Source organism: Bos javanicus, chromosome 21 (assembly GCF_032452875.1).
Source record: "Bos javanicus breed banteng chromosome 21, ARS-OSU_banteng_1.0, whole genome shotgun sequence".
Classification (NCBI taxonomy): domain Eukaryota; kingdom Metazoa; phylum Chordata; class Mammalia; order Artiodactyla; family Bovidae; genus Bos; species Bos javanicus.
Window position 1 is genome coordinate 42,885,001 of NC_083888.1, and position 24,687 is coordinate 42,909,687.

Sequence of the window (24,687 nt, forward strand, 5' to 3'; positions counted from 1 at the left end):
AAGCAACAAAGGGCTTAAAAATCACTTTAAACAATAGATAAATGGTTAATTATTTATAAAACTATTGGCCCATCAAATTTAATAAAAGATTTGGGTCTAGGCTGAATAACAAAGAATGCATTTAAATAAAATCTGAGGAATGCATCTAAATAAAATTCAAAAGTAGATTTTAAATTTTGGAAGTATTTTCATTAGATATATTGGACCTTATGAAATATTAAGTAACTTAATACTCCACTCTACAGAAAGTCATCTAAATTTTTACAGGTAACAACCCATTACCTGTTTTAACTAATAATTAAGATATTACATATATGTGTATGTGTGTATATATGTATATACACATTTTTAAGAATTAGACATTACCTTTTCTGATAGAGTCATATTAGAATGAAAGGATTGCTTCTCTTATTGATAATTGTGCATTGATTACAGTACATTATTTTTCTCTAAAATGCAATACAATAGATTCCTTAAATACTTTTTTCCTGAAAGAAGAGATTTTCAGTTGAAAGGAATGGTCATAAAACTCTCAGCATTTTTATGTCTATATAATGCAGGGAGCCTCAGAAGAATTTAAATGCTTAAGTAATGCAGGAGAAAGTCATATAAGCCTTTCCCCCCTTTTGCCGTAACTGCCAGGAAACCTGGAGCCCCTGTCATCAGCTCATCTCGGGTGCCTGCTAACATCTAACCCGTGCTCCTGAGGGCCTCACTTGTGTTTTCATCTCTAATTGGGTTTGGTTCGTAAGCTGTTATCATATCCTTCTAGAATTTGGTAGAATACCAGCTCTATATAAATGGAGTAAAGCTGAAAAATATATTAACTTTACTAAGATTTCATAGCTAATTTACGGTTTCCTATAATCGTAATGCATGATTGAATTAATGACAATCCTGTAACTAAAACACTAATGACGTTTGTTTTTAACATTTCCTTTAGAATATAATTATGGAGGTTGTACAGTGAGTTAAGCCTTAGACCTTATGTCTTTCTTTCCTTCCGCTTCTATGACTCTGAGATAAATTTTTTTGTTGTTGTTCTTATGAAGAACTTGAAAAAGTTTTCTCTGTCTGCCTGCAATTTTCTAAAAGTGGAAGTTAATGTTCTAAGATGTATGTACCCATTGCTTTATGTATATAGCTCAAAAACATAAAAAGCAAACTAATATTAAATTTCAACATACTTGTTATCCTGCATTCCGGTTGACTGTAGAGAACCTCTAGTCATGTCTATCTGTTTTTGATGCCTCTACAGAATAACTGCCCAGCATCCTCTGCCCAACCAATCAGAATGTAGGAAAATCTACAGATATGACGGAATCTACTGTGAATCTACCTACCAGAAGTATGTTGAAATCTTTGTGAGTCTTCCTTCTGGCTCGTGCATCAGTGCTTGTGGTTGCCAGCTATTCAAAAATATCCTTGTATTGAAACCTTATAGTTCTCTAATTTAGTGGGGAAAAACAAACCAAACCAAACAAAAACAACAAAAAATTTTTGCCTCTGAAATCAAGACAGAAAAAAATGTTTATTCTTCTGAAATTGTGGTCTAAAAGTTCTTTTTTTAAATGACTATATTAAAGCTCTTAGGTAAGCTTCTTTATATTGCAATAAACAAGGACTTATATGCAAGAAAATCTCGGCAAAATACATTGTACAGGTGCTACGCATCTTAGGGATTTGAAAGGTGTGTTATGTATAAATTAGCTGTCACTTTTTTTCAATCCTGTAATGGAATGATGAGTTGTAATTTGCATAATCCTTTAAGAAGTCAAATTATACTGTCATGTAGCAGACTTAACATGCTAGCTAAGATTTCAGAGCTTTGCAGCTAATTACTATGTACCTTACAGGACAGTTAAATTGAAGTTGAGTCCTCTGCCTTTGCTGCCGTTTGCTTTGTCCATTACTTAACAGAATCTGCATGGTTGGTAAGGAGGGGTTGTTACTATTGCTGAAGTAAACACTCTGCTCTGGGGAGGAAAGGCATTTTAATGTATCTTAGCTTGACTGGTAAGCCTTTTGTGGTTTTGTTTGTCTAACACAATAGTCTAAATTGGTGTCTTCCCAAAACTGAAAAAAAAAAAAAAAAAAGAGCTTTCCAGAAAAGTTATGAAATATTGATAGAAGCAACATTAACTTTTAATTAATCAAATCTCCCTATAGAAAATGTAAAGTAAGGTAAACACAATTTCACTGAAGGCATTAGCCTGTCTGGATATACTTTGCAAATCTACTTTGGTGTGTTTCTGTCTTCAGACTCTTCTTTTGCAGTAGAGTTTTATTACTGAAAAAAGTACACTTTTTCCTTAAACCTCCTGTCTGAATACAAGCTGGTGAGTTCTGCTTTTATTTCCTTCTTCAGTTGGTTGTGGAGTGTTTTTTTTTTTTTTCATGGTTTCCATTTTATAAAAGATCAAGAAATCCTGGAGCCTGTGGAGGCTGCTCTCTGAAGTGGACAAGAAGTAGATACTGGATGGCACTGGGACTCTTTCTTGTATCTTTGCAACTTTTCTCTGGCTTTATTTCTTGATATTCTTTTGCCTAAATAGTGTTATTATCTTCATCAGAATTAGTGTAATTATAATGTAGAATTGTTTCTGATGGTATTTTTTTTTTGGAAAATTCTGATTATCTGTGAGTCATAATTACTGAGGCTCTTGGTAGTCGGGTTTCTGTAATTTGTTAAGTGATTTTGTGGCTCTGTTGTGATCTGTGGCTGCTTCGGAGAAAGCCTTTTGCTGTAGAAGAAGGGGGTCCTTTAAGGACCATATAAAGCAGCAGTTGATTGTTGACCATTCAGCCAACTGTTGTTCATTTGTAATTAGGCCAGCATCACGTGTCTAACATTCCTATCTGCTTAGAAGCTGAGGTTTATCAGTTCAAACTCGCGAGAGTGTGGATGGGGTCTCCGGGAATTCAGTCTGTAGCCGGGCTTCTCTTCGAACCGGAGGTGTCATCTGAAGGGCTTGCTCTTTTAAGAATTGGTGTTATTTGTAGTCAAGGTAGACACAGTAGGCAGCACAGCTGTGACTGCCAGGGAAAGTCACTAGGGGGATATTCATAACAAGGAAATATTGGCAAATAAATGATGAAGAAGGGGAGGAAATCCCCAAGATGTTAAATTGGAGCATTGTCACTGAGATGATTAATGGTGCTGTGTATTTTAGTGAAGATACTTATCTGGATTGTCTTGAAACTATAGTGTACATTTAATAGCACCTATAAAAAGGAATTGGTGCATGAGCACACTGAAGAGAAAAGGCCATGGATCCTGACTTTATTTTCCTGAGTGAGTATTTTCTCCAATTAAACCTTTGGCTTCTGGTTATTGGAAAGCTGATGTTAATGTATATTATATATGGGAGTATGTATATTCTATATAATATATTTAATTTTATCAGCATTTATATAGGTTCCCTTCCTAGAGAATTGGAAATGTTTTGTGAAAAAGATAGGTGTCTTGTCAACACTTTTTAGGGGTGAATATTATCAGTAAAAGGGAAATGCCGCCCACTCAGATTTGCTTAGTCATCCTAGGCAGACAGGCCTAGGCTTTAGTACAATTATAAAAAAACATTTCCATCAATTTCTGGTGAAGGAGTGTCTGTCTTAAAAGACCCTCTAGCTTTCTATGTTGAGCCGTGAATATACTGATTCTGTGTAATGAATGATCACTTGCCTTGAGGGATATTTTAACAAAGTTGGCAGATTCAGATTCACCTTTGGGCAGTCACTAAACCTTCTTGGGCCTCAGAAATTACTACTAGTCACATGGCTAGACACAGACAAGAGACATTTAATCCTATCTTCAGTGAGCTTAGCGTCCAGTAGAACACTTTTTCTCAATTTGGGGGGTTCTACTGAAATAGTGGCATTATGAATCCAATTTAATGGATCAAGGTCAGATATTTAAAAAGGAAATAGAAGAGAATAGAAAATTTTGTGCATTGCGTATAGGAAGAGTGTGTTTTATCTTGTGAAGCTTCTGGGTTGGTTTTTGTGTGTGTGTGTGTGTACCTAAACTCACATATATGTGTACATGTGTATGTGTACCTAAACTCATATATATGTACATAGGGTGCATTATGCCCTGGAGGAGGGCATGGCAACCCACTCCAGTATTCTTGCCTGGAGAACCCCATGGACAGAGGAGCCTGGCGAGCTGCAGTCCATGGGATTGCAAAGAGTCAGACATGACCGAGCAACTAAGCACAGCACACAGGGTGCATTGTGAGGTACAATGCGTTCACCACTGTGTTTTATATATCCAGAATCAGTATAGTAGTTGGTCAGTAAACATGTAAGCACGGTAATGTATGGGTGTTAAGTCAGTAAGTGTTCAAGGTACAGTGGGTTATAAAGCAGTGGTCAGTCTGTGAAAACCGTTCAGGAATGAAAGGCTCCACTGTCTGGTTTTGCATATTTAGGATGTGCCAGAGCCAGCTTGGATGGGCTCACAAGAGCCAACTGTAGGCTTATCGTTCCAACTCTGTGACCCCTGACTTCATGTTGGTAACATGAAATTGGGGAAATTATTTGTGCTGTAAAACCTTGGGAAATGCTGCATATCAGATGCTTTCCTATACTCATCTAATTGTTAAATACTTACCATCATGTATCACTTAAGAGGAGTGATATTCTTTCCAACTGTAATTCTATGGCTTCATAATTATTGTTAATTATTTTACATTTTAAAACATTTTGTATGTTGCACTTAGATGTTAGTGGGAATTATTAATATTAAGATAAATAATTATTTTAATAATATTGAAAGTTTAAAGTACATAGAAATATGAAACCTGTGAGTAATTATTTCAAAATGTCCATAATTTATGATTTCAAAATAATTGTTATTCTAGCTTCTTAAATGATTATGACATGGACGGTTTAAGACTTAAGATAGTAATTGGTGATGTTAAATATTTTGGCGAAGGGTAGGAATACAGTGTTTTCGTAAACACTAACCACATTGTAAATACTTTACAAATTTCATTGCTTTATGTTAAACTGTCATTTTGCTAAGTACTATGAGCTTTTAGGTCCCAGATCTGTCTCCCTGTTTTCAGCTCTTTATATCATTTACAATTGTATTTCTGGATTTTAGAGTCCATTTATAAAGTGGTAGATATGATTGGGAGTTGACACAGTTGCTTCTAATTAAAGCAGTTTTTGTTTTCTACTTTCAATCATCAAAGTACAATGGAGAGTCGGGAAAAAAAAATACATCCCTCTCCATAATAACTATGATGACTTTAAAATTTATTTTTAAAGAAAGACAAGAAAATATTTGAGTCAGGGGAAAAGAAACTTTCATGGACATGAGGTAGAATTGTGGCAATAAATTCATCAAATCACCTGTGTTTGTGTGGTTGTCAGGAAAGGTAAGTAGGTAGAAAAGTGTCAGCTGACAAAGACCTTTAGGACCTTAAAGTTTGTGATGATCTGTCTACCTAGTTAGACACTACCATAGAGGATTTGAGGAAGACTAGGCATCCTTAAATGACTGTTGCTGAACACAGCTTTAAGAATGAGTCTGGGGAGGCTGGAACTTAAGTTACTGCCATTTATTGAGCCTTTGCTGTATACCATTTTGATAGGCATTGCTGTACTATTTTAATCAAAGGAATTTAAGTCAGGGTTCCTAGTCTCATAGTGCAGCCAAGATTGAGAAGGTATTTGTAATTTACTAGATAGGTATCTTCCCTGGTGGCTCAGAGGGTAAAGAGTCTGCCTGCAATGCCAGAGACCAGGGTTCAATCCCTGGGTCGGGAAGATCCCCTGGAGAAGGGAATGGCAACCATTCCCTTATTTCTGCCTGAAGAATTCCATGGACAGAGCAGCCTGGCAGGCTACAGTCTGTGGGGTCACAACTTAGCGACTAACACACAGACAGGTGTCATCTAAGGATAAGGGAACACTGGCAAATTTGTGGGGGTTTTGTTTCCTACCTTCTCCATCTCAAGCCCATCTTTCTGCTCTGTGAAATTCACTCCACCTGGATACCTGGGTAGTGTTTCATGCTTTGGACTTTCCCCAAAGAGATGGGGCATGCATTTTTGTCTGTCCCTCTTACTGCAGATCAGGTGTTGTTAACTGATACTGTTACTCTTCTCAGGGCCATTCGAATTTTAACAAGCAACTCCGAGCAAAGAACTCAAGCTAAAAATGGTTTTATCCAACAGAATAATTTCAGACACCCCTGTCAGGGATTGGAGAAATTAATATGGGCCTGGAAGAGTAGGGGGTGATTTTTTTCTCTTTCTTGAAAGGAACAAATTCAGAAAGAGGGTGTTCTCCTACTGAGGACTCAAGGCTGGCTTTGGCCAAGAAGTAGGGGTTTGGAATGGGAAGATTTCAGATTCAGAAGAGGGAAGGAATTAACAGGATCCAGGAATAAGAGTTAGGAGAATGAAGACAGAAGAAATTCACCAGTCTTCATCAACTGTATTGTGCCAGACAGTGCCAAACCACTTACACGTGTCCTCTCAATTAAGGAGAACAAGACAGGTGCCTTGTCAGGCAGTCTGCTGGGGGAGAGATGGTCACCAGTGCTGAAGGGGAGGGAAAGGTCAAGGAGGTTCCAGTGGCAGCAGCAAGTTCTTTTACTGGTTATTTCACCTGACTGATAGATTGCTATTAAACTGGCACCCCCTCCCCCACCTCACACACATAAGAATAATACATGCCAGTGGTGTTTGGATCAGTAAATACGAAAGAATTGAGAAAAGAGAAATATACAGTAAACTTCATAAAGAGCTCTAATAGAATCTGCATGTTAAACAGACATTGAACTTTGTAGCAAGAACAGCTTCAATAGCCAAATGAATTCTAATTTCCACATCATGCCTTTCAGACCTCAGCATGGTTTCTGGTGGTTTCTCCCAGTTAATTTTAGCATCACACCAATGATTTTGCCTGCAAATGACTTGAAGTGGCATATCTTGGTAATGTGGATGGCATAAATGTATATTATTCAGGGCTAATACCAAACTAGCTTAGAAGGAAATAATTTATTCATTTAACAAAGTGTATTTTGATTGCCACCCACAAGTCAGGTGCTGTTTTACACAAACTGACTTAGTCAAAAGTGTCTAAGAAAAGCTCTGCCCTCCAAAAGCGTGGAAGACTGGGAGGTGAATAAGTAATTGGGGTTCCCTGTGAGAGGTGCTTCTAGAGAGGTGAATGTAAACAACGGGAGTGGCACCAAGAAAGAGTTTTTTTTTTTTTTTTTAATTTATTTTAATTGGAGGACAGTCACTTTCCAACACTGTGGTGGCCCCAGGCACACATTGACATGGATCAGCCACAGGTGCACATACACCTCCCCCATCCCAAACCCCCCTCCCGCCTCCCTCCCTACCCCATCCCTCTGTGTTGTCCCAGAGCACCGGCTTTGAGTCCCCCACTTCATGCATGGAACTTGCACTAGTAGTCTATTTTACATATGGTAACATACATGTTTCAGTGTTATTCTTTCAAATCATCCCACCCTTGCCTCCTCCCACAGAGTCCAATAGTCTGTTCTTTACATCTGTGTCTCTCTTTTTTTTAAAATTTATTTTAAAATTATTTATTTATTTATTAAAAACGAATTAATTTATTTTAATTGGAGGCTAATTACTTTACAATATTGTAGTGGTTTTTGCCATACATTGACATGAATCAACCATGGGTGTACATGTCTTCCCCCATCCTGAATCCCACCTCCAACCTCCCTCCCCATCCCATCCCTCAGGGTCATCCTAGTGTACCAGCCCCGAGCACCCTGTCTCATGCATTGAACCTGGACTGGTGATCTGTTACATATATGACAATATACATGTTTCAATGCTATTCTCTCAAATCATCTCACCCTTGCCTTCTCCCACCAAAACAGCCCAAAAGACTATTCTTTACATCTGTGTCTCTTTTGCTGTCTTGTATATAGGGTCATGGTTACCATCTTTCTAAATTCCATGTATGTATGCATTAGTATACTGTATTGGTGTTCTTCTTTCTGACTTACTTCACTCTGTATAATAGGCTCCAGTTTCATCCACCTCATTAGAATGGATTCAAATGCATTCTTTTTAATGGCTGAGTAATATTCCATTGTGTATATGTACCACAGCTTTCATATCCATTCTTCTGCTGATGGACATTTAAGTTGCTTCCATGTCCTGGCTATTATAAACTATTATAAACAGTGCTGTGATGAACATTGGGGTACACGTGTCTGTTTCAATTCTGGTTGCCTCAGTGTGTATGCCCAGCAGTGGGATTGCTGGGTCATATGGCAGTTCTATTTCCAGTTTTTTAAGGAATCTCCACACTGTTCTCCATAGTGGCTGTACTAGTTTGCATTCCCACCAACAGTGTAAGAGGGTTTCCTGCATCTAGGATCGTCGTTACCGTCTTGAATTATTTTTAATAATCAAGATGGGCTCTGGAGTCTTGAAGGTGGAGGAGATAGCTGATTTGGGGGAGAGGTGCTTGAAGTGGTGATTTGGGCCCAAAGATGGGTATTTATGGTGTTGGTGTTTAGTTGCTAAAGTTGTGTCGGACTCTTTGAGACCCCGGTGTAGCAAATCACAAATAGCACTTGTGAGGAGTGGAGGGCTGGGGAGGAAGGACAGTTGAAGTTGGAGAAGGAGGGGTGGCAAAGGCATCAGGTAGACTGCTTCCCCTGTGCGGTCCTGGACAGGTTTTCAGGAGGGGCAAGGGTAGAACAGACTGTCTGTTAGAGCGAGTAGCTCTGGAAGCAACTTAGACCCGGGGCAGGAAACCTGCCACGGGAGTGGCCCACAGCCTCAGCACCTCCTCTGTTTAGAAAGTGACTTAGTGTGCTTTGCAGGAATAATGTGCAGTCATCCTGTGTTTGTTAGTTTGAACTTATTTTCTATTTATAAACATCTTGGAGGACTCTCCCAATGTGCAATCCAGTTCAGGACCAGTCCACGAATTGACTGCTTTTCTTGGCTTGAGGTACTCCGTATTTGCCTTTCTCCTCACAGGCCACTTGTAATTCAAGATAAAGGAATGCCAGAGAGTAAAAATGGACAGGCACAGGAGGCGTGATTTAAAATGAAAGAATATTAATTGGCTTCACCGGAGTGTATATTTTCATTATGAGAGAAGTGACTGCCTGGATTTTTAAAAAATAATTGGTTACTGACACACCTGCAGTATGTATGAGAACTCTAGAAACTTGAGAACAGAAAGTACAGGTCAAGTTAGAGGAAAAGAGCGACAATGAGCCTTTTGTAGGCATGCTGTTCAAGTACAGTGTTCAAAATCACTAACGCGTGGTTTCAGAGAGGGACAGAGACTAATGTCCTTGTGCACAGATTTAAAAAATAATAGAGCAAACTTATGCTTATACATAAACTGTGGATTTAACAAATTCTCTTCACCTTAAGAACAGCTTGTGCTGTGTGTTGAGTCTGTAAATGTGTCTTTAGTGAATTTTTGGACTTAGTTTATGCCGTAGAATAGAAGAATTATGCCTTGGTCTAATTAGGTCCACTAGTTCATGCAATAATATTTAATCATTACTGGAGGAAATGTATCTGAGTTTGATCTAGCCCTACGGTTATCCGTTAGATGTAGGACAGTGGCTAAGTTACTTTTTAAGCTTCTGTTGTCTTATCTCTAAAATGGAGGCAAAAATATTTATTTCACAGTTGGTTTTGAGGATCAATGTGATGATAAAGATAGTTATAATGTTTTACCAGATGCTGATTTCTGGCAGTGGGCTAATAGCTTAACATACATTTTTAAGTGTTTACAATAAACACAGGCACTGTGTGTGATTATTACCACCATTTTACAGTTAACAGCGGCTTATAGAATAGCTCACTCAGGCTTAAGAAGGTAGGATATAGTGGGATTGGATCAGCATCACTAAACTATGGCTCACTGGCCACACCTGTTCCTCTTTCCTGCTGCCTGTTTTTATAAATAAAGTTTTATTAGAACACTGCTATATCTAACCACTTAAGCATTATCTATATCTGTTTTTGTGCTATAATGGCACAGTTGAATAGTGGTTATGGAGACCATATGGGATACAAAACCTCAAATGTTTCCTTTTTGTGGCTCTTTACAGAAAAAGTTTGGTGGTGGTGGTTTAGTCCCTAAGTTGTGTCTTACTCTTGCCATCCTGTGAACTATAGCCCACCAGGCTCCTCTGTCCATGGGATTTCCCAGACAAGAATACTGGAGTGGGTTGCTGACCCCTGCATTAGACCTCAGTCTGTCTGACTTCAGAGTGTAAGGTCTAAGCTACAAAAACACTTCCTGTAGTTTTTGGCATATAGTAAAAACTCACTAAATGAGCTGTACTGTTACTCATCTAACTTAGGGTACGACTATTTACCACCTAGAGCTCTTGTTTGCAAAATGGAAATAGTCATTCAACCTCCAGCCAGATAAACAATCATGACTGTGGAAATGTTAAGGAATTGAAAGGTCCTAAAGGAACATATCCTTTAGCATATACATAACTTTAACATACACATTGACTTGTATGTTAAATTTGTTGTTTATTACTGTGTGTTACATAAATAAATGCAAGGATTTTCACTTTCATAGCGTTCAGAATACAGTATTCCATTATAAGGAGTGCTTGGGAACTTTAGTGGATATTCAGGATCACTGTTTAATTTCCTACACCAGAAAATTTCATATGCTTAGGAAAATTTATATTTTCTTTAATTGCCAATGAAAAAGACATTAAAATATTGTGGAAATGTCACTTAGTATTATGATCTGTGTTGAAAGTATGCATAAGCCTACAGCAGAAAAATGCAACAAGATTTTTTAAATCCACTTAAATGAGAAGGTATGTAGTTAGCATGCTCCTTTAATAGTCTTTCCAGCAACAGAGAGAAGAGATTGTGGTTTCAGTGTTACTCAGAAATTTTATTTCCATGTATTTGTCTAGTGATTCAGGGAATTCCCTGTCCTCTGTTCAGTGATGACCTTGGATTTGTGTTACTTTGGACCTTATTGAGTATACTGTGGAAGGCCATCAACTTGTGTTGGGGGGAATATTCTTGAAATTATATTTCTTTAAGCCCATGGCTCTGGGTTGGTGGACTCGGGGGAGGCAATTCCTAGACTAGTTATTGTTTTCTCTTGGAAAGGCTCTTTTTGAATAGAGATGTAACACATTTCATTGCAGAACTTACAGAAAATACATATAAACCTAAAGAAAAAAAATCATTTGTACTTGCACCACCCAGGGACAGCCACTATTAACAATTTGGTGGTTATCCTTGTATGTATTTGTGTATACATGCATGTCATCTTCGATAGATGTATGTCCATGAATATAGGTTTTCCTTGTGAATCCATCCACAGGTTGCCCTAGCTAGGAAATATCTGGGGCCAAGTGTTCTAACTTGTACACAAGCAACTTATTTAAGGGAAGTTGGAAACTATAGTCAATTTCCATATAGAAACTACTCTCTGCAGAAATTTTGCTTTCTTACACTATATATATCTATATATAGATATGTATCTATACTCTTTTCTGTTGTGGTTTGTGTTTCCTTTTTGAACTTTTATTACTTTCTTATGTGGGGAATTTAAATTCTTTTGTTAGAAAAAAACAAGAACTCCAGCAAGCACTAGTGATAAAATTATTGGCAGAAAAATCCTTCTCTATCCTGCCAATAATTTAATCTACAGAGTCCACATAGAAAGGTAGAAAGTTGTAGAATGAAGCTAATTGTGAGGGGGTATGGTGGACTCGAAACATACAGCTTTTTAGGTCAGAATATGTACATGTGTGAGAAGTTAAGAAGTAACCGTTATGTGATTAGATAGAGCCTTTTGGCTGCTTTACAAACTCATTTTCTCACATGCCACGTCTGCTGCATCATTCCTTACGTTGCTTAAAAAGAGAATTCTACTTACTGTGTTCAGCATTGAGATGTTTTCTTCTAGTTCTCAAAGCAGAGAGAAGTCTGGTTTCTGGGACGATTTTCAATGACCAGAGTGTAAGAAAAGTATTCTTGAGTGATTTTCCGTTGGCAAACCTGAGACCTTTGTGATTCATGTATCAATCAGGATTCTTTGAAACTGAGTGCTTGATATTTATGCAATTTAAATAGACTATCATTGTATCTTATTTAAAACCTAATTTCCCTTCCCTACCTTCAGTTCAGCTGTAAAGACTGCAATAAATACAGTAGTATTTATATAGAAGATTTTATATTAATATATAGTGATATATTAATATATCACTCTTTGCTTTGACTCCTAAGAAACCGATGATGAAAGATCTGTTTCTTTAGTAGTTCTCATAACTTGCATTTCAACCAACATAAGCTCCCAGAAGAGCCTCATTTCTTTGAGTACTGTCTGTCAGGGGTGCTCAGAGTGAAGCACAGCCAGTCGCATGCCTTGGCCTTGCAGCCAGTAGAGGTGCACAATCTTTTTGATTCTTTGCTTTGCTTCTGTTCTGCAACTACACTAATGAAACTGTTTTAGGAGTGAAATTGAGTTGGCCTGACTCTGCTGGGCACAGTCTCCCAAGCCTTTAGACACCAGCTGGATCTCCTGGTGAAGAACTACATTTGCAGGGCAGGATTCCCCAGCCATCAGAAAGCAGAGCATTCCTATGAGAGCTTTTGTAAGACAAAATGATGTAAAGCAAAGCAGCAGTTACCTTAGGACCCATTTTGTTAACAGATACACAAAATGAATGGAGATGAAGACAGATGCTCACACACACAGTTCAGAGCTATGAGGGCTTGATGCCGAGATGCTGAGCGTAGTTCCTGGGGAAGGAGGCTGGTGGTGCCTCTCGCTGCTCACACCGTGTGCTGCCTGTAACGGCTCACTGCAAAACAAACACTGACGGCTATTTTTGCTTTTGCCTTTTCCCCTAAATGTGAAAGTCCTCTTCTGATTTCTTTCAGTTATAAAACAGGTACAAATGTAGTCTTTCATAAAAGCAAAGTGATATAAAGGAAATTTCAGAAAAGTGAGGAATATCTGTAATAGCAGGCCCGTCTTTGCTCACTTCCAGGGAGGCAGCGTGCTTTTCTAGGGACTGCCTCACTACTTGATAGCTTACAAGGGGCAAATAAGCAGCAGCTCTAATTCTCAGCCCCTGGAGAAATTCATCAGGTGTCCTACGTCTTGAATTAATATCAGGGAAAGCAGTGGTGGTCATGTCACCATGTTTTTAAAGAGCAGAGGTTTGGAGACACATCCACTGGGGATAAAGGTGGGGGAATTGCTGAGTTCTTGATGATCTATAAATTCATCTAATAGCAAGATTGTTTACCCCCTTCTCTGAATGCTGCTTGCCCAGAGCTAGTAACAATTTATATGAGGCTGGTAGGAATAAAGAATGCTATTTTTGTTTTTAATTTATCACACTTGTGAAATGCCTTTGGGAAGGGAAGACGAAACTGAAATTATGGGCCAGCAGATTTTAAGTAGTGTATTTTTTTTTTTTTTAATAAGGATTTAGTGACAGATTTGGTTCACTTGCCCCACAAATACCTTTATTGGCTTTGTTCAGGAGAAACTTGAAGGACACAAATGATTGCTGTGGTACAGTGTGTCCTCAAAAATCGAGGTTCTGTGACATAGACAATACAGCTGCATTTATTCTGCAATCAAAGGGGATACTCACGGATGCTGAGGTCTTTCCTTTTGAGGCTAAATTGATCCTTCTAGGGACAAAAGTTTTAACTCTTGATAGTGAAGTTAGGTTTCATTTTCTCCATTCTTGCCTCTATGTTGGCTGGTTTTCCATATGCAGTAACATAGATGCAGTAACCGATCTGATATCAGAAGGAAATGGAGGAACAGATTCCAACTGTGGTGTTCTGTGGTCTTTAGGCATTGTGGTAACTGACCCGAACAACCATTTTTGAAATAAGTAAGTAGTGTACTCATTTTGCACTCAAGAAAATAAAGGCCCAGAGGTGGTAGGCCAGTTGCTCAAGTTTACACAGATGGTAGGGTTCAGTCTGGTAGCTTATTTATAGCAGAATAATCTGAGTCAGTCTGGCCCAGCAGTTTATCCCCTTTGAACAGAATGATATGGCCTCTTGGAGCAGGATGACAGTTTTCCACAGAATCATTCATCGTCTAGTGAAGGATGGTCCCGAAATCTATTTCTGCAAAAGAATAAGACACTGAGGAACCTAAAGCCTTACCTGTAGAGGAGGACAGGTTCTTGTATTTGAACATTTTAGGCACTTAAACACTCAGTGTCCTCTGTATGCCCAGCTGTGTGCTCTCTAGTATGGGGTCAATTAGGTCTCTCCTTTGGCAATTCCATCTGCTCCTACACTGCAGTTATCACAGAAATGGATAAATCCAAAACTTTTGTTATCAAGCCCTGAGTGTGTGCTAAGTGGCTTCAGTCATGTCGGACTCTTTGCGACCCTCTGGACTGTAGCCCACCAGGTTCCTCTGTCCATGGGGATTCTCCAGGCAAGAATACTGGAGTGGGTTGCCATGCCGTCCTCCAGGCAATCTTCCCAACCCAGGGATCAATGTCTCCTGCATTGCAGGCAGATTCCTTACCACTGAGCAATGGGGAAAAGCCGCCATATCAAGCCCTACCTCTTTCCAAGTTCACGTTTTGTATTTCCAAACTCTTGATGTCTCTACTTGTGATCTACTTTATATCAACAACCTCTGCATATAAAGACCAACAAATTTGTAAACTCTACATGGTCATTCCCAATTAATCGTCAAAGAAACCCAGTAAACTGTGTTTTATCTCTATTTTACATGGAGAAAATCCTCAGCCAACCAAACTAAAAGAACCCTTAAGAAATTTGAAGAATTTTACAGGGTGGCTGTATGGCCTGGCCTTCCTACAAAGAAAGGCTTTCCTGATCTCCAGTCTAGAGCTCTTTCCTGGACACGGTAGCCGTTCTCCAAGAAAAGAATGCCACACCTTCCTTAGAATGTTCCCCTTCACCTGACACTTCTTTTGCTTTATCTTAAATTTTCTAGTTGTTCAGGCTTTCTTTTGAAATCTTCTCTTCTACCTCTCTGTAGTCTGAAATATCCTGCTTGTAGCATGATTTAATGGAGAAGGCAGTGGCACCCCACTTCAGTACTCTTGCCTGGAAAATCCCATGGACGGAGGAGCCTGGTAGGCTGCAGTCCATGGGGTCACGAAGAGTTGGACATGACTGAGCGACTTCACTTTCACTTTTCACTTTCATGCATTGGAGAAGGAAATGGCAACCCACTCCAGTGTTCTTGCCTGGAGAATCCCAGGAACGGGGGAGCCTGGTGGGCTGCTGTCTATGGGGTCACACAGAGTCAGACACGACTGAAGCGATTTAGCAGCAGCAGGAGCAGCATGATTTAAAAATAATTCTCCTATTTTTCCATGTCCTTAATTTAAACTCTTATTTCATGCCTAGATTGTTGCAGTCTCTTCCTTAGTCATCTTATCTTCCATTTCATTAGTTTTATTAAGTTAAATACTTGAGTCTACCATACATAAAATACCTTGCAAGGCAATACAGATTTTCATTTCTGGGCCACCTTATTAATAATTATCAGATTAAAATAATGTTTCTAGCATATTTTCTTGCTCACAATCATTGACTGTTCATTCTTACCACATGGTGTCTACAACGTATTGTTTAAACTGCCCTCCACCTCCTAGTCTTGCTCTAGACTGCCTCTGCTTTTCCCCCAAGGTCTTTCTCAACACAAACTCTCTGCTCCTATCTGTGAAACATGTCCACTTGTGTTAGGTACAACGCATATACTATCTCTGTGCCTTTGCTTTATCCATAGTGGTTTATTTCCTTTCCTAATTCAGCACATTGATTGGGCACATTCTATAACCAGAAGCTATTGTTTGGGGTAGATCTGTGAACAAAGACCAAAATCTTCACCTTCCCAGTTGGAGACAGGCAATAAGCAATAAATGTTGAAAACCAAGTAGATCACATAGTCTCTGTTAGGCGGTGGTCAGTACTATGGAAGAAAAATATTGGTTAAGAAGAAATTAGGAATGCTGGGGTGATCTTTTGTTATGGTTTCAGATAGGTGAGGCTCCATTTTAACATATGACATTTCCCTCTAAGGATGTGAAAGAGTTAGGCATCTGTTGCAATCCCATGGACTATACAGTCCATAGAATTCTCCGGGCCAGAATACTAGAGTGTGTAGCCTATCCCTTCTCCAGCAGATCTTCCCGACCTAGGAATTGAACCAGGGTCTCCTACATTGCAGGTGGATTCTTTACCAACTGAGCTACCAGGGAAGCCTCTGGATAGGCAGGGGAAGATATTCCAGAGAGAGCAAAGGCTCTGAAGTGCAAAGTTTCTTGATGTGTTCAAAGACCACGAGGACGTTGGGGTCTGCATGAGCAGGGAGGATGGTAGCAGGACACAGGTCAGTGAGGTAATAGGAGCCCACACATAGACCCCTGGCAGGCCACGTAAGGATTTTGGCTTTTACTCTACTTCAAATGGGGCCTTGGGGAAATTTTTGAATTGAGGAGTAATGGGATATCATTTAATTTTTAGAATCAGTCTGACAGCTAGCTGAGCATATGCTGTGGGGGATGAGGGTAGAAGAAGGGAACCAGCTGGGAGACTACGACCATCAGCAAGGTGACTCATACCAATGGTGTACAAGTGGAGGTGGTGAGGAGTCTTAGGATTCTGATCTAATCTGAAGGGAGAGCCAACAGGATTTCTGATGCAGTGGATTGAGGGGAGGATGCAGAAGAGAGGGGGGTCGATACTGAGTCCAAGATTAAATCTGTACTGGTCATTTACTCTGTATCACATATTTGGGGGAAGTTGATCATATATATGCTAATATATACCTTTTAGAAACTCATTCATAAAGTGGTGAGGCGTGACATACAAAAGTTAAAAGTCTGTGTGGGTGTATGTTTGGATAATATCTTCTCAATAAAATTGTGAGTTCCTTAAAGCTATTAATTCATTCTTCACTCCACAAGCCTTCTTAAGGAGATTGTTAAAGGCCAGTGGTTGTCTTACGGTCTCAGTAGTGCTAAAGGCATTAGAGGCAACTTCAGTGTAGAGGGTAAGTGCACAGGCTCTGATGGAGATGGATGTGTGCAAACCCTAGTGCCACTATTTTCTGTTGAGTGATCTTAAATAAGTTACATAAGCTCTTTGTTCCCCATTTTTCCCATCTGAGTAATGATAATAGTCCCTCTCTTAGGGTTTATCATGGGGAATAAGTATATTAATACATGTAAAGTACTTAGAACAATGCATGGCACATACTAAGTGCTCAAATACTGTGTACTATACCTAAGTAAATGTTCAGGAAAATGAAAGAGGGTTCATATTTGGAATGACTTTCATCCCTTAAGTGCCTGTATTCAAACCTGCCAAGCTGTGTTAATAATGTAAATAATAAGGTCTTGTATTAAGCCTTGCTCTCTAGCTGGTGGTTACAAAATAAAATGGAAGAATTGTATTATGATCAGTCTGGTTATCTGTTTCTCTTCGGGGATGGATATGGAGTCTGGTCAGCATTCTTTTCTGGGGTGCATTTGATTGACAGACTGACAGACAGCGTTTAAATGCCTAACACGTAAAAAGATGAATGTTTTCTTATTTTTTAGCTTAAAATGTTGAATGTGTATTAAAATGAGAAAGATCATTTTCAGGATAGATATGACTCTCCTAGTACATAAAAGCAAGGAGATCACATCAAGAAGGGAATATTATTTTTTTTGCCCAAGTACAGGAAATTACTATTTTCCCCTCCATGTTTATGTTTTGATACCTAATATCCCGTTATTTTTCCCCTCATGTGGTTGTTCATCCTTTCATGCCTCTTGATATCAGCAGCTAATTTGTCCTCCAAATCCAGGAAGGAGCAATGGAACTCACACAGACAATTTTAGTATCAGGGTATTTTGAAGAGCAGCTTAATTTGGCTTTCATTGTGCCTGGTACTCCAGCGAGGCACTCAGGTTCTGTTTGAGCTCAGTATTCGTGATCCCACTGTATACATCCTGGATGGCCATGCAGACAGTGGCTGTCAATGAGTAACAGGTAAATATTGAACAGGGAAGCCCTTCTGATTAACTTTGTGGATCATTATTTGAAAGTAGCTTGCCTTGGAACAGCTCCATCACTCATAATCATAGCATGTGGCACGGGGGCTCAGAGCATCTACCTCCTGGTTGGAAAGCTAAGGCTGTATTTGTTGTTCTGTACCTGGTCGTGCATTCATGCCATGCTGGAGTAATTAAAACTATCCAATGAACAAAATGGTGACTATTTAGCACAATAGGAATGTAAGATATTTAAGATGATAAATCTCAGAGAATGCTCAAGAGAGACCTTGTGCTATGTTGATATAAACATATGAAAGCATACTTTTAATAACTTTTTGAAGTATATAATGATATGGGTGCTCTTTTTTTTTAATCCAGACTTAGAAGTCTTTTTTCTAATGTGGAATTTAGATAGTTATGGCAGACTGAAAGTGAATTTTTGGTCTCGTGTATGCTGAAAATAAGTGATTTCAGCATCTGTTCTCTTTCTTAGATTTAGTCCATACCAATTAACAGGCACAAATTGCCCTCATGAGACCTTGACCCAGGAGGTAGTTCCATAATCTCTTTGCTGTTTGTTAAGTGATTCAGATCCAACCTTTGAACTTCATGGTAAATTGTTTATCATTATTTGGAATAACACCATTATTATTTTTGAGATTCCATGAGAGAATATGCATAGAACTTGGTAAATAAGACATAAATGGGATTGGATAAAAAAGGATGGTTTTCAGCTCTCAAGAAACATTTTTAGGTCAACATTTACCTGATTATAATAGAAAGATACAGAAAAGCCATGATTAGATTTTGTTCATGATTAGATTTTTCATCATCTTCAGGAGAGACCCAATTCAGTGGCTAAATAGGCAATTTCCAAAAAGTTTTCATAAAGTTCAATTTTGGAGTCAATCTCTTAGTTGGGTCTTTTCTGTTGAAATATAGAAAGGTTCAGAGAACTAAGTGCAGTAATTAAAATTATTAAATAAGTAAGTAACTGTTAGTCGCTCAGTCGTGCCCGACTCTTTGCGACTCCATGGACTGCGGCCCACCAGGCTCCTGTGTCCATGAGATTTTCCAGGCAAGGATACTGGAGTGGGTTGCCATTTCCCTCTCCAGGGGATCTTCCCAACCCAGGGATCGAACCCGGGTCTCCTGCACTGCAGGCAGATTCTTTACCGACTGAGCTACAAGGGAAGCCCTAAAATTATTAAAATAACCAATAAAACCCTATATCCTATTCTAGAACAATAGTTAAAAGTAGGCATTTCATTATGTTTTAAATGTAATTATTTTTCAGTTCAGTTCAGTTCAGTTGCTCAGTCGTGTCTGACTCTTTGCGACCCCATGAATTATTTTAAACTTCCTTATTATATGGATTAATACCATTGTTACCTGCTGTTAAACATTTATGAACCACAAAAGTGACACACAAAAAAATTAAAGAATGTTTATTAAAGAATGGAGTCTTAATTTTATATGTCACTTAAATGTTAATCTCATGCAACCTAGTCAAAATAATAACAGCCAAAAAATTAAAAACAAATTTATTCTGAAAATTAGTTGAACAAGAAGTACACTATAGAGTAGTTATGCTGACTAGAATTGTAAACTACATGTTTCCATCACATTTTGAGGAAGAGATTCTATTATGTTTTGGTATCTATTTAGACACGTGATACAATTTTGCTTTTAAATGAACAGTGGAAAATATTAATATTCTTGTTCTTAAATTGTAATGTTCTGCACTCATTGGGAATACCTCCTCCCCAAAACAAAACAGGAAAGGATTTAAATTTTCATTTAAAAAATAGTCTTGATTGGACAAGTATTACTCACAAAGTAATACATTAGAAATCACTGTATTATGAAATTTAGACAAACCTATAATATGCATGCAAAGTACACAATAAACTGCAAAGCTGGCATAACAAACATGAAATTTCCTTGCAATAGAAAAATAATGAGTACTTAAAAAGCAGTATGGGCTACTGTACTTATGTGTCTTCCCCCAGGGGTCTCAGAATCTAAATTTGGATTAGGTTCCAAGTGAACATGTGTTGGGTGGGCCTGTCCTAACCCACACCACAAAGCTAGAACATAATTTGACATAAGTCTTTGTTTAGAACTGGAACAAGGGGGATGCCGTGGGTCAGGCTGGAATTGGCAGGACTATGTGGAAATGTGCCCACGTGGCATGGTATCTAGCAGAGCTGGTATTCCTAGGCCTTTAGTTTTCATGAAATTCCAGGGAGTGAATTCAATACCCAGTCTCTGCCTTTATAGAATAGGAACCTTGGGACACTCTATTCTTTTGTGTATACTTATTTGTGATCCATATTATAATTGGTATTTTAATTATAAGAAAAATTATAAAAATGAACATATATTATAAAACATTTTAATTTAGAAATTTCCTGATAATTTCTATAACTTAAGAAATTTTGTTTTATACCCCAACTAAATGAACTAAACATGGATTTTTAACATGATGCTTATATCATTGCTAGCTTTATTTAATATTCCATTTTAGTTAGTAGGTGAATTTGGTAATGTTTGAAGGGAAATGGAATATCTTGGGAATAGATATGGTAGTTTTGGGGCTTCCCAGATAGCTAAGTTGGTAAAGAATCCACCTGCAATGCAGGAGACCCTGGTTCGATTCCTGGGTTGGGAAGATCCCCTGGAGAAGGGATAGGCTACCCACTCTGGTGTTCTTGGGCTTCCCTTTTGGCTCAGCTGGTAAAGAATCTGCCTGCAATGTGGGAGACCTGGGTTCGATCCCTGGGTTGGGAAGATCCCCTGGAGAAGGAAAGGCTACCCACTCCAGTATTCTTGCCTGGAGAATTCCGTGGACTGTATAGTCCATGAGGTCGCAAAGAATCAGACACGACTGAGCAACTTTCACTTCACTTCATGTTAGTTTTGAAAGTTATTTGGCTCCATTCAGGGACAAATGTTCATTTGTCAAAGAAAAATTTATTATCTCTTTGAGGAATGTCTACAGATTCTCACAATTTCAAGTAAGCTTCAGGCTATGAGTGGAACTCAGAATACTTTGATTCAATAAATATGTACTGAATACCTACTAAGTACCAGGCAATGTTCTACACCCTGGGTATTCAGTGGTAAACAGGAGATCAAAAATCCCTATAGCATAGAGTTTAAACTTGACCAAAGAGGGCAGACAATAAGCAGATACATATATAATTTTTAAAAGGTAGTTCTTTGTAGTATGAAAGAAATTAAATCAGGACAAGAGGATGGAATAAGGTTTCCCGGGTAGCTCAGCATTAAAGAACCTGCCTGCCAATGCAGGAGACACAGGAAATGCTGGTTCGATCCTTGAGTCGGGAGGATCCCCTGGAGAAGGAAATGGCAACCCACTCCAGAATTCTTGCCTGGAAAATCCTATGGATAGAGGGGCCTCGCAGGCTACAGTCCTTGCGATCACAAAGATTTGGACGTGACTGAGCATGTGTGCAAGGGTGTGGAATATGACAAGTGTTTTCCTTACAAGACAGAATGTTCAGTGTCTTAAGAATGGTGTAAGTCTCTCAGTTCTCTGCAAGTCCAGGAGAACAAGATCCTTTATGGCTGCGGGGAATTGGGAAACGCTATTGGAGGAAGATGAGACTTAAGCTGGCCCTTGTTGGATGAGAATGAACAAGTCACATTTGCATATGACAGAGGATGGAAATAAGAGTTTCTGTGTGGTGTTTGCTAGAAATGAGAAGGATTTATGGGACCTTGAAGGAGAAGAGAGGAATTTGGATTTGGCCTTTTATATGGTTTCAATAAACTGAAGGGTTTGGGCTGAATAATAGTGGAGTATGTGGGATTTTTCTAGCCTCATGTTTGCATGAAGTGAATGAGAAAGAGGCCAGCTGACAGACTGTTATGACACTCGAACTGAGAAGACTGTAAATTTTTTATTTGGGCAAACTGACTATTTCAAGATTTATTTAAGGGCTACTAGGTGAACATAGGTTTAGGGTGGTGGATCATGTGATTTCCTGGCTCAGGAAAGTGATTTGCAGACCAGAGAATTTGAGTATCACTGTTCTGGGTCCAATATGCTGGCTGTGGTTTACATAATTACCTACGTCCTTCAATAGGATTTGACCAGGAAATACTTTAAAAATTACATATATGGATGGAGCACCAAGAAGAACTCATCAGATAATGAATGGCTGGGGGCATAAATAGGTAGCTAGAAATAGTTCCATAGATGAATGACTTATTAAAAGAAATGGCCACCATTTAACCCATGTCTTATAAGAAACAAATACACGTTAACATTATAGGATAGGGATAGATAACGTAAACTGCTGCTGCTGCTGCTAAGTTGCTTAGTCGTGTCCGACTCTGTGCAACCCCAAAGATGGCAGCCCACCAGGCTCCCCCATCCCTGGGATTCTCCAGGCAAGAACACTGGAGTGGGTTGCCATTTCCTTCTCCAATGTGTGAAAGTGAAAAGTGAAAGGGAAGTTGCTCGGTCGTGTCCGACTCCTAGCATCCCCATGGACTGCAGCCCACCAGGCTCCTCAGTCCATGGGATTTTCCAGGCAAGAGTACTGGAGTGGGGTGCCATTGCCTTCTCCGATAACGTAGACTGGTGCTCAGCAAATAGTGACCTTCAGCTCTGTTTGTTAGTAAATGTTGCCTGTGAATCAAGGTGCCAGTCAAACATAGCATATGGAATGTTGCAGGTGATGGTGCAGAGATGACACATCCCTTTTTAAAAAGATAGATCACTGAATGAGAACGAAGATATGGATATGTCTGCTAATGACAGAACCAGCTTGTGTGATTAGTATTCATTTTTTGACAGCCACCATATTGACAGGAGGTTTTCCATAACATTTTTCTAATCTGTTGACTATGAACTTCAAGATTCACACCCTTCTTAGGTTGATTCCTACCTCCATCTAGATGAATGATGGAGAAAGAAAAATCTCATTTTAAGCATAATTTCCTTAGACTTTGTAATTGAAGTGTTGAATTTTATTTTTTCACTCAATAGACTGCTCCCCCTTGTCCATTGTATAAAGTGAAGGTTTTCATCTTTTTAAATAATAAGGATATGTTAATTATTGAAGGGCAAGGATCACTAACCCCCCTTTTGTAGGAATTCTGATATTTTTTTTTTGTACACTGGGTCTTGTAGAAACCCTGACTTTCAAGATTTTGTGCACTTATTGCTAAAAATGCTGTTTTATTTCTGAAAATTATCTGACTGCCAGGATCTTCATATTGCCCTTCTGTATTTTCCTCAAGTTTAAAGAACATAGTATCTGGAAAGGGAATCTTACTCTTTTATTAGCAATATGTTAAGTAGCTAAGCTTGCATCAGTGAAAAATATTTTTATTCTTCTGTTTGGAGATTAATTTTCTTTTTAACCTAGTAGATATTATTGTATAATTAAAATTCTTCATGACCTTCCTTTGCAAGGTCTGTCCTGCATTTGCTATTTTTCCTCTCTTCTTACCTTAGCTTATAACACCACTGTACAATGAATGTTTGATTCCCTTAGCTGAGCTTGCCATGGTCTCAGGTCCACCTGCCAGTCTCTGCAGGCTGCTGGAGCAGATTTCATCATAGCTTCTATTAGTCAAAGAAACACTTGGAAAACTGCATCCTTTATGCTAAATATTGGCCACCGAGCTGATAAAAGGAGAGTACTTACACCTATAAATTAACTTCTGTAAAATATTGTTTAGGGAGGCCGTGTTTTATTGAATGTTAACAATAAGATTATCATTTGGTAACTCTTTTATAAACTATCTTTACAGAGTCCATAAGAATCTGTACTGTGCTTAACTTCTGACATTCCAAGATTTAGCTTTGTGTTTTATTAATTGGTGAAATTAGATTAAATTATTTAAAGATTAAGCTTAGTTTTCAAACCTTTCACATCTCTATGGGTCTTTTTGTTTCTATAATAATCAGAGTTGGCCTTTATGATCATCAGCCAATGAAAGAAACATGCAGTTTTTGGTAATATAAAATGGATTTTTATGTTTTCCATAATTAGTTCTCACTAGACCTGAAATAGCATTAATTAAGAGAAAAAAAAAAAATGCTGGTCTTGTGTTTCTATTGCTACCTCTCCCTCAGCACTCCCTGGAAACCTAAAAACAAGTCGGATCTTTGTCTTTTGTCATCAGTTTATAATGAAGAGAGGTTGATAAGCAAAAATAAGACTTCATGTCCCAAGAAAGTACAGGAGAATTGTAGACCTTTGTAGAGAGTTGTAGAATTCCCAAGCACAGAGTATTGCAAAGGATCCTGTCTCAGAAAATGGAGAACCTTGTGCCGAATAGCCGCTGAGAACCCTTGCTGCTGCTGCTGCTAAGTCTTGAGTGGGGTAATTTTGTTTTTCTATAGATAGCAGGTTACCAATTACATCAGGAGGAGTATAAACTTGTTGTTAGTTGATAAATGGAGGTTGGAATCCTTTTCTAGGTTATTTTATGGTTTTTGTTAACAATGTTTACCTTCATAAATTGATTCAGCATAATCTTCATCTCAGCTTTCCTTCATTTCTGGAAGACATACAGATAATGTGCTACTTTTATGAAGCCTTACATGGCACTGACAAACTGATTTTTGCTTTAGCTCAGCAGAGCAGCAAGATTATATTAACATA

At 38.6% G+C, this 24,687-nt stretch overlaps 1 protein-coding gene across 4 annotated transcripts in view; it reads left to right on the forward strand.

Annotated features, from left to right (window-relative positions):
- The window catches only part of NPAS3 (neuronal PAS domain protein 3), a 959,432-nt gene that overhangs the window by 127,916 nt on the left and 806,829 nt on the right, over positions 1–24,687 (forward strand). The window contains exon 2 of one of the 4 annotated variants that reach the window (XM_061394930.1): positions 1,259–1,348. The exons of the other annotated variants lie outside the window; for them this stretch is intronic. Within the exon in view, the coding sequence (XP_061250914.1) occupies positions 1,259–1,348 (90 nt within the window). The remainder of the gene's footprint in view (positions 1–1,258; positions 1,349–24,687) is intronic. 4 annotated transcript variants of the gene reach the window in all.